An 11,033-nucleotide genomic window follows, 5' to 3' on the forward strand; every position below is an offset into this window, starting at 1 on the left:
CAGTAAACAGAAAAAAAAAAAAGGCAAGGAACAAGGAATAAAAAGTCAGAGTTGTTTTAGGGATATGGTAGCTGTGTAGCACCTGAGACACTTACTATACTAGGGGACCGTCAGATAATTTGGTCATTGTGGTAGTTAAATTTGAAAAAAGTAGGTTGTAGTTTTGTCCTCTACAATTAGACTAGGAAGCCTCACAGTTCATTTTAGGAGGATTTCTACTTAAAGTAACCAGTATAAGAGAGTGGTTATCTAAAGACTACATTCCAGCATAAACTCCTAGCCTCTGCTGAGTGCCAGACAAGCAGCCTGTGGTCTGCAGAGCCAGGGGCTGAGCTCCCTCAGTGTGTGACAGGGAGCTTTCTCTTGGCCGAGCGCAGCGCAGCGGTCAGCACTGCGCCTGCGCACTCAGCTCCGTGGCACAGTGGCTGCAGAGCCAGGAGCTCGGCGGTGATGGCTTGGGTCGCACAGATTCCAGCTGTGAGTGATTCTGGTGCTGGGGTGAGGGCAGGGGGGAAGAAAACGGGATCAGTGCTCTCCCCTCGGGCCCCTTGGTGCTCCCGCAGTTTTGTTTGCAGGGTTTTCCCACTTCGATCCAGTAAATTTTTATATTCAGTAAATTTTCTGTATGATAGAAATATTTTAGAAATTCTTGGATTTTTTTTATATTCACTGTAGAATTCTTCCATGGTAATTTTTAATTTTAATTCTTTCATGTAATTCTATTACATAAAATACCTTTCGCTTTTACCAACTTTTCAGAAATATGCTTCGTGTTTTCAAGTCACTTTCATACAAAATAAGTATAATTTTAAGTCACAATACAAATCATTCTTAGACAAGGGTTACGACGCTTCAAGTTACGCGGTATCTGGTATTTTGAGGTGCAGGGAGGGTGCCTGTTACCACTCTAGACGAGTGCTGTCCTCTCAGCACGCGGGTTAACAGGAAGTGTGAATAGGAAATGTATTTTCTCTAGATTTTCAGATCCATGGCCTGTGTTTGTACCCTGGAGTTTGCCTTGACTTAGGAAAAATAGCCAGGTTTAATCCTTTTTTTTTAAAGCCAATTTTAATCCTTTTGGACTGACAGATTCAACTCACTGTAGCTTAATTTCAGTACAGATCCCTCTGTTAACTTGAGGGAGTTTATCTAGTATCTTTATGCTAATTGGGTTTTTTAATGTGTAGGTTTATGCAAATGGCATCCGGAACATTGACCTTCACTACATCATCCGTAAACTGGCAGCTCCGGTGATCTCCGTGCTCCTGCTGTCCCTGTGTGTCCCTTACGTCATTGCTTCTGGTGTTGTTCCTCTGCTAGGTGGGTCGTGCTGGCTGAGGAGCCTCGCTGGCGCTGGCGTACTTCGTTACTGTGCATGTCTGTGTCACGTATGGTAGCAAAGCTGTTGGGACTCCAAATGCTTTTTGTAAATATAAAACAGCTGGGCACAGTGGTGCGCGCAGGTAATCCCAGCAGTAAGCATCAGGATCATCATGAGTTCAAGGCCAGCCTAAACTACGTAGCAAGACCTTGTCTCTAAAAAAGGTGTAAATATAGAACAGTGGTTTCACAATTCCTTTCTTAGGTTTGATTACTCAGGGTAAGAGTAGAAGAATCTCAAATTATTGGTAGGGTTTTTGTTTATTTGTTTGTTTGTTTTTAGGACTGGGAATTGAACTGAGGACCTTGAGCTTGCCAGGCAGGCACTTGTGCCGCTGAACTATATCCTCAGCCCTATTAGTAGTTTTTGTGTGTGTGTGTGTGTGTGTGTGTGTGTATAGGCAGGTGATAAAGTATTGGCATTTATATTCTTCCCAAAATAGGCAGGATCAGATTTTCTTAAGTTTTCTTATTAGAAGTGCTGTGATCCTATATTTGTAAAATTAAGTAAGAGTGTTACTATATTTTAAAGGTATTCTTAGTATAAAAGAGAAACTAAAGTGGAGGTGCTAATTAATTTGTGACACTTAATAACTAGTTACAATATTAATTGTTACTGAAGGTTCCTTACAGGATATTAAAACCAGTATATTTTCAAAATTATCTGAAGAATCTTTCTGTTCTTGCTGGGCGTGGTGGCATACGCCTGTAATTCCAGCACTTGGGAGGCTGAGACAGAAGGATAGCCATGAGTTCGAGGCCAGCCTGGGCTGCATAACAAGACCTTGTCTCAGAAAAAAAAATCTTTTGTTCTTCTGAATTCTGTCTGGGTATTGTCATTGTAATTACTGAATAAGTGATACAAGTCTGGAAGGTTTCATTTCACCTTGTGTTCTCTGTCAGCCATATCCAGTGGGCTCCAGATCGCAGCTGATCTGGCCTGAGGACCTCATGCCTGGGCAGCACTGAGGCGTTTGTCTCTCGCCTTAACTGTAGTGGCCTCCTGTCTGGTCTTCCCGCTCTCCTCTGCTACTGCGAAGTAATGCTTTCTCATAGTGGCCACGGTGACTTCACAGACTGGATCTCATTGTATCTCTTTGCTGAGCAGTTTTTCATTTCCTCTTTCAGGTCTAAAATTTTAGAGATGAGGAAATAAGGTTATAGGATTGAGAATCTTTCTGAAAGTCTATAGAGTTTTTTTTTTCAGTTCTCTTTCTTATTAGCTTATGTTTGTGATATGTGATAGTGACATCTTAGGGAATTAGGACACATACATATGATGTGTTAGGAGAGGAAGAATCAAGTCCAAGCCCTGTGCAGAGCCTGATCCAGAGCCTTAGCTGCCTCTACTACAGTGGACTGTTGCAGTGTTTGACATAACCCATTGAGAATATTAACTTACTTCCTTTGAAATACTTCATCTGACTTTTTTTTTGTCTTTTTGGTACAGGATCTCGTTATGCAGTTCAGGCTGGCCTTGAGCTCACTTTGTAGCCCAGGCTGGTTTCGAACTCACAGTGATCCTCCTGCCTCAGCCTCCCAAGTGCTGGGATTACAGGCGTGCGCCACCATGCCCGGATTTCATTTGACTTTAAAGCCACCCTCCCGCCAAGGAAGAATTAAAACTTAATGAAGTAAAAGTTGAAAAACAAATATTTGAATGTTCTAAAAGTACAGTAATCGCAACTTTTTGTTTTTGTGTTTTGAACTGTGAAATAGCTGGAATGATATCAAATACTTGTGGAGTCCAGAATGTTTGAGCTCAAAGAAAGTGTAGCGATTGTCCAATCTCGCTCCCTCCTTTGATAGTTTAGAAATGATTGTTGGGAAGGCCCATGGCTCCCTCAGGCTGCAGAAAATCAGCAGGTCTGGAGCCTGGGAAGCTCATGCTGGAAGCCCACTTTACTGTGTACCCAGACCCTCTTCCTACAGGGCAGACATGGTTCATTTCATTGTTACCGCACATGCACCTTCCTCCATTTGCTGTTGCTATAGCAGAACACCTGAAAATGGGTGTTCTAATGGGGCAGAGGTTGAGCCTACATAGGGGCAGGGGATTTAGCTCAGCGGCACAGCGCCTGCCCGGCAAGCGCAAGGTCCTGAGTTCAATTCCCGGTACCGGAAAAAAAACCAACCAAACAAACAAGAGCCTACAGTCTGAAGGCTGAACATCACAGCCTGGGGGAGCCCATTGGTTGGCCACTGTGTGAGCCTCGTGTGTATGGTACCAGCATCCTGGTGGCACTTGGAAGGCATCCTGTGACGAGACAGGAAGCCAGCGAGAGGCGGGGGCAGGCTCTGCGTTCAGTCCCTCACTTGGCCATGAGCATGGATGCCCTCCCAGTGAGGCTCCAGTGACCCAATTCCCTCTGACCAGGCCCTACCCTTTAGCGGTCCCCTGCCTGTCAGAGCCCCACGAGCCCGCAAACAGACCATGGCAACAGACCCTTAAAGTTCTCCTTTGTGGTTTTACAGGTGTAACTGCCGAAATGCAAAACTTAGTCCACCGGCGGATTTATCCATTTTTACTGATGGTCGTGGTATTGATGGGAATCCTGTCCTTCCAGGTCCGCCAGTTTAAGCGCCTTTATGAACATATTAAAAATGACAAGTAAGTCTAGAACCTCGCTGGTTATCTGCTTCTGTGAGGTGTTTCCCTCTCCCTCACAGGCGGGCAGTGGCTCCTGCTTGGATGGGCGCCAAGGTGGCGTGGCGGGCTCTGTCGGCCGCTGGCTGTGAGATGTGGAGGAGAGTGGGCCCCGGGACTCCTGAGCAGCAAGGGCTGTGGTGTTGCCATGGGCGGGGCCAGAGCTGTTCCTGGCGTCCTGCATGGCTTCAGTCTGCTCTCAGAGGTTTTGGGTGGACAGTGTGTCCAGTAGCTGCAGCTGCAGGCCAGACCCGGTATTAGCAGCCAGGCTCCGAGGGCCTGCAGAAATCAGGGGTCCTCTGTGCCACCTGGTCTTGCTGGGAGGTAGAGGGGAGCCGGGCCGAGCCCCTTCCTGGACAGCAGTTGAGCTTCTGTGTCTCGACAGCGGCTGTGTCCTGTGCTGTGGCAGTGGTCAGCAGAGACCGAAACTGTCCCCTCAGTTCCTGGGCCATTGTGCCGTTGTAGACAGCACCACTGTGATGCCCTTTCAGGAGAGTAAATCATGTAGCCACTTTATTACTGTGGGATCCTGTGGCCAAGCCCAGGGCACGCAGCCATAGCCACAGCCCAGGAAGGCTGTTTTTAAGAATGAGATGGAGGTGTTGAAGGCGTCTCCCCACGCGTGCTCCCTGTGCATAGGTGTGCTTGGAGTAGGACGGATGGTGGCTCTGAAGGGCACGGGCTGTTTCCAGTGAGGACGGGGCCTCGTATCACGTGGCCTGTCGTGGCTGAGGAGGAGTGCAGATGGAGCTGCACACGAGACCGGCCCTCAGGAGCCTTCTGCCTCTCCCCGCCCGGCCACACAGGCCCATGCCCAGTGGCCCGTTGGTGCCTTTTGTCCTCAGCCCAGTGTGCTGTTCTCAGCGCGTCTCCCGCGTAGCGTGTATCCCTCAGTGGTGCTCTGCTGGGGCGTGAAAGCATAGTAGGTCTAGAGTCAGGCTGGGGTTGAGACGCCCACTTTCCTGCACTGAATTCCTGTTGGCTTTGGACAAGTTAGTTTCTGCTCTCTGCAGTCTTTATGCCCTTGGTGGTTCATTGCCACAGAGTGAGGCACACCCTTGAAATACCTTACAGTGTTGGTTGGTCACCATTGTGCTGTGTCAGATGCCCTCACTGAAAAGTTGTGAAGCCCCGAGTTGCACTAGCTTGTGAGGGAACACTGAGGCAAGGTCGCTCACTTCAAGAAAAGGCTTGATAAGAGAGACCACGCCCGCACCGAGGTCAGCGGCCTGGAAGCTCTTTGTGCACAGAGACTTGGGGGGCAGCCGCACCAGAGAGAAGCCAGGCACGAGGGCCGGGTGGCACCGGCAGGTTGAGCAGCAGGGCCTGCCCAGCCCGCCGAGCACAGACACGGCGGGCACGGTCCCGGGCTGGCTGCTTCCCGTTCTCACAGCAGCCTCCTGGTGTGGCTCCGTGCTGTGAGCAGCCTTCCCACCTCGTGGCTCCTGCTGCCACCATGGCCTTCCTTGGCTGCACGCCGCCTGCAGCACTCTGCAGGTCTTGCTGCACCCTGCCCGGCCTTCTGATGGTCATTTCTAGTCTCTTCCCTCAGATGGTGCCGCAGAGCTGGGTTCTGAACTGTGCACCTTAACAGGTAGCCCCCTGGGGTCATTTCCCATGCTCCTCGGGTCAGACATGACGTGGCTGCCCTGACGCCCTGACGGCAGTACATGCAGCACCACCCAGCGTCGGGCGTTGGGTGATCGCTGGGCCCACCCTGCATCTTCCTGCAAACCCACTCACGTCCAGCGCCTGTGTCTGTGTTCCCCCAGACCCCTCTCTTAGCTCCCTAACTCCGGAAAGGCAGAGGAGTAAGAGGATGTCATTCGCGATAAAAATGCGTCATGACGCGAAAGGTCGTGCAAGAGAGTGACCACCTGTTTCCAACCTAGGTACCTTGTGGGGCAGCGCCTGGTGAATTACGAGCGGAAGGCTGGCAAGCAGGGCACCTCTGCGCCTCCTCCACCATCGTCCCAAGAGTAAAGTGGTCGTTTCAACTCCTTGGCCTTGCCCTTGCCTTTACATGTCCTCTTCGTGGACTTCTCACTTTGGAGAGTTCCCATGGTCTCTCAGCGTTGTTTTTAAGTTACCTGTACTTGACTTGTATCCTCAGCATTCAGAGGGCGGCTCGTACAGCTCCGCTGCTCCACCCCGCATCTGCCGACATCACTGCTGTCTGAGATCTGTATATGTGTACATAGAAGCTCCTTGATACCCTAAACCTTGGATTAAACAGAATGTGCATTGTACATCTTTAAACAAATGTATATTAATTTATTAAGTCTAGTTGTCACTTTACTTTGGACCTGCTGTGATCTCGACAGGAATCGTGCCACAGAGCAGTAGCACAGGCAAGACTGCAGAGCCGCGGTGGAGCGCAGCTCGTGGAGTCCTAGCCGTTCCCGCGCAGTAACTGTCCGCTCTGTCTGTCTGGGCTGCTCGCACCTCACGGGAGCCGCGAGGAAGCAGGTAGCCGGCGGCAGTGGAGGGTCTGTGGTCAGAGGCCGTGAACTGTGTGCTTCACTGTCGTCATTTTTGGAAATTATTTTGTATAACACCAAAGCTGTTGTACATTTTCTACTGCCTGATTTTTTTCATGTGTCTGTGTTTGTAATATTGTATAGTATCTTGTGCTAGGTGAGGAAATTATTTTTAATTTTGATAATTTAATATTCCTAGTGATCAGCGTTGGGAGTCAGGTTTTTGTGCTTGTTAGGGGCATGTCTATACTTAGGGAAAAAAGGCAAAAAAAAAAAAGGACAAAAGATTTTCATTAGTCCCCATATCCCCCTTCCACACCACTCTTACTTCTGGTCAGAAGTATTGTGCAAGATCATAAGTCTTAGGGAGGCACATCACCACCACACTGCATCTGACTGGGTGTCAGACACTGCGATGCTTGTTAAGCAGATGTGGCTGTGGTCTCGGATTGCCAGCACCAGAGAAGCCTGGTTGGAGTGCCCGCTCCTGCTACTCAGTGCATTATTGGGAGAGGGTTAGTGAGCACGTTTCTCCTACATTTTTATCAGTAAATCCTAAAGTTTCCAAAGCTTTCTGTTTACAGAATAAAATTGCAAAGAAAGCTGGCTGAGCCCGCCTTTTCACATAGGAATGTATTTCATTGCAAACATGCTATAAAACATTTCAGAGAACTGAACACATATAAACTTGATTTTCCCTTATTACCAAAGCATCCAGTTCAAAGTTCAGAGGAAGAGAATGGTTGGTTACACGATCTAAGTATTTAATGCTAATGGTATATTGTAAGGGTAGTGTTTGCTTTTGAGTGACAATTTAGAAATTCTCATAAAAATGGACAGTGTAGGTCATTAGAAACTATAAAAGAATTTCCATATAGTATTAAAACTCATAAAGTCAGAATTTTTTAAAAATATGGAAGTCAGCCAAACATAAGCTACCAAAATCAAGAGCAACATGTTCTGATAGTTTTATTTCTTAGTAGTTTTTCCCTAAGTGATAAGGAAATACTTTAAAATTATTTTAAAACATCAGTATAAAAAAAATGCTTGACATAGGATTCAGTGTTAACACTCTTTCGCACTTTGTAGTAACCCTTTCTGTTGTTTTGCTAGACCTATATTCAGAAATACAGTCCTACTGTAAAAAATTTGGAGCATTTGAAAGCGTAATGCCACCTGTCATGGTATATGGCTACATAAGTTCTTTTCATGAGAAAAATACATAATTGGGCATATAATTTGATCATATTAATTAATTTATTTTTAAGCTTCAGAGAATTTGTAGGTCTTGATTTAAAGTCATTAGAACACATTTTTAAAAACAGATCTAGGTAGATACCATAGAAGCTTAAAGATTATCAATCCCATGAAATTTTCAATGAATTTTACGTTTTATTAAAAAAAAATTGTGTGTGTGTGTGTGTGTGGCCAAAAATTGCCCTTGTTTTCTTTCACTGGCAGATAACTTTATATTGTCTTTCTGAGGACATCCCTCCTCTTCAGGTGTGCTTTGTCCTGTGTTTTCAGGGAGAGAAACCCTTTCTAAGGAAAGGAGCCTTGGGGTATTTGCTTGGGTAGCCATCCGGGTTTTATTATTAACCAATAGGTATAAATACTTTAAACCCATAGTTCTTAGAGTATTAGTTTTGCTGGCCTTCTTCACATAGATTTTTTAAAATTATACTGTAATTTTCCTTCAATTTACATTGAGCTAAAAGTCTTCAAGGAAGAAGACCTTGTTGCTTTCTTTATCTTCACTACTTATCAGTTGAAGACAAATCAGCATTTGAGGTTAGTCTTACATGGCCAGTTATCAGGTGGTCATCGTATAAGCTGTTCATTTGTTCACTATTAGCAAATTATGTTTGGTTTTGGAACTATAAAGTGCTAATAACTGAGATGAAATTGAAGAAAAAGGCCATTGTGCAGTTTGTGTGTAGCTAGCCTTTCAAAGCTCAGTGTTTTTATCCCGCCCCTCCTCCCCCTTGTTCTCTGGAGAAGCAAAGAAGATGGGACATCTTCGTTCCAGATGTAAACAAGTAACTTTTATTTCCGTATTTAATACAGCTGTTGTTACTGTGGACCTTGTCTTGTGTTGTTTTCTTTCCCTTACACAAATGGTAGAGGATAACTTTCCCTCAAAGATTTGATCCTAGATGTGTTGTTCTGTTAGCATTATGCTATCAGAGTAATTCTTGAATTTAGGTTGAATTAATGACTTTTAAAAACAAAACAGAAAAGAAACACTGGAAATTTCTACACTGTATTGTGTTTGCAAATGCACACCGGAGACTAGTGCCAAAAGAACCCTGGCACTTTTTAAAGCTTTGCAAGTTAGCCACTTATTTTTTTTTTCAGAATTGAATCTATTAAACTATTTGATCATACTTTTTTACACTGTAAAATTCAGTGATTATGTTTAAACCCTCCTTTAGCATGTTACTTAGCAACAAGAGAAGACAAACTAATGTGTCTGCCACTGAAGTATTGTGCACTCCTCGTGGCGGAGGTTCTCGGCGGTCAAACTGTCTCGTATCTACCTTCTTCGTTGGCCCTGTCAGTCAGATGCTTGCTTTCCAGCTTACTGCTGTTGTGTGTCGTTTTTAAACAACCATCACGAGTAAGGGCTTCTTTCAAATATCCCTGATATCTTGGGCATCGATATACATAAAGATATGTATTCCTGTCTATTTTGTATGAGTGCCTCATTTTGTAGTCATGAAAGTAATAAAACACTGTAGAAAATGTAATAAGGCCTAGGAATGGCTGGTAGAAGCTAAATAGAACTCTTAGGCAATTGGGATGTCAATTTTTTATTAAATCAAACATCTTAGATACCTAGACCAGTTTTATATGTGTACATTAAAAATGTTCCCTTTTTTATGTGGTCATTTGTTGCCTTCTGAGTCGATAGAACAAAACTGAATAAAGTGGATGTTAGTTGTAGCCTAGTTTGTTTTTTGGTTTGTTTTTGTTTTGTAACAAGATTATCTTAAGATAACTGAAATGTGAAGCTAGATGTGCTGGTGTGTACCTGTAGTCCCAGCTGTCGGGGGTGCTGAGGCAGCGGGATTGCTGGAGTTCAGTAGTTTGAGTGCAAGGTTCAGTAGCCTAGGCAACACAGGGAGACCCTGTCTCCCAAACAAAGCAAAGGGAATGTGTACTATTCGTTAGCATGTGTAGATAACCCAAATATTTTTAATACAACATTGTAAGAAACAGAACTTTAGTTGGGTGCGGTGTAGGCCCTCCCACTGTGGATACGTCTGCGCTCGTTTCAGCGGCACATACACTGAATACATCTAAAAGCAGGGATGTAAAGAACACGTTTTTTCTTTTTCCTGCCGCCTGCACTGTGGACCACCCTTACTGGAAAGGCCAGAAGCCGCTCCCTGGGTGCTAGGCAAGGAGCTTTCCACTTCCTGGGCCGCCTCTACCAGACCCGAAAGCCAGGGCTTCCCCAGGCCCCGTTAGATGGAGACTCTGAGAAAGTCAGCGAAGTGGAACCGGTTTGGTGTGGTTGACATGTGTCTCCAGAAACAGAGATGTGGATGAGGGTTCTTCCTCCAATGTCCCCCCCAGTGAAGAGATCCTTTTGCTTCAGACTGATTTTTTTATCCTCATTTCTAGGCTCACAGTTTTTCAAACTTGCGACATTCCTATGTCATTCCCCCCTCCCCATCAAGTGCATTTCTATTTTTTAATTGCAGGAGGGGAGGTGACCTGTGAACTAGAGATACCTATTTTTTTTTTTTTTTTTTTTTGGTACCGGGAATTGAACTCATGACCTCGCGCTTGCCAGGCAGTAGAGGTATCTTTAATCTGAAGTGGAAGGAAGAGTTTTGTCAAAGGAAGTAGCAGTGAGGCTCAGAGACTGACCGACCACCAGTTTCCGCCCCTCCAGTGTGGAGCCGCTCGTTGCACACACGAGCCACTAGGAGAGCCGGTGAAGCAGGCACATGGGCTGCCTGGCTGCTCTGTGTGTGTTTCTGGTGTCCGTTCCGTCTGTTGCACTGTACGACAGTTGAATGAGGTGTGACGTTCGCCTTCAAGAACTCAGTTGCAGTGACGAAGACGACAAAGTGAGCAGTGCTCGCGTAGAAGTGAGCGCAGGGTGCTCGGAACACACAGGAAGGGCTCGCTCAGGGAGCATGTGGTGCCCCCTCCGCCTGCTTGCTGTCTTCTAGGCCAGCACTGCTGCGCTCCCGTAATTCCTCCGCCAGCCTCCTGCAGCCTGTCCCACTTGGTGCGGCACTTCAGGAACCTTGTGAACACGGCACGCTCACTTTGCGCTGATTAAGCGTCATGTTTTAAAAACGTCTTCCTTACGCGCCTGGCTGTGCCTGAGTTGTTAAGCTTTTCCACTTTGCCAGGTCACTTCTTTAGACCCCCTCGAGAAGCAAGACTTCTTCCCCAGGACCCACATTCACCCTTGCGTTTGTGCTGTAGGGCTGATGCAGCCGAAGAGTCCAGAGAGAGACCGGCATATATGTAGACAGCTTGAAAAGGTGATGGAATAAGTGGAC

At 46.1% G+C, this 11,033-nt stretch overlaps 1 protein-coding gene across 1 annotated transcript in view; it reads left to right on the top strand.

The window, feature by feature from the left end:
• Positions 1–9,453, top strand: part of March6 (membrane-associated ring finger (C3HC4) 6, E3 ubiquitin protein ligase) — a gene marked incomplete at its 5' end in the record, with an annotated part of 50,082 nt that extends 40,629 nt beyond the window's left edge. Inside the window, 3 exon segments of the mRNA XM_013514987.1 lie at positions 1,188–1,320; positions 3,856–3,991; positions 5,920–9,453. Of these exon segments, the coding sequence (XP_013370441.1) occupies positions 1,188–1,320; positions 3,856–3,991; positions 5,920–6,010 (360 nt within the window).
• Positions 9,454–11,033: the final 1,580 nt, after the last annotated feature.

The sequence above is a fragment of the Chinchilla lanigera genome, unplaced genomic scaffold (assembly GCF_000276665.1).
Source record: "Chinchilla lanigera isolate Chin_1 unplaced genomic scaffold, ChiLan1.0 scaffold00025, whole genome shotgun sequence".
Taxonomy (NCBI): domain Eukaryota; kingdom Metazoa; phylum Chordata; class Mammalia; order Rodentia; family Chinchillidae; genus Chinchilla; species Chinchilla lanigera.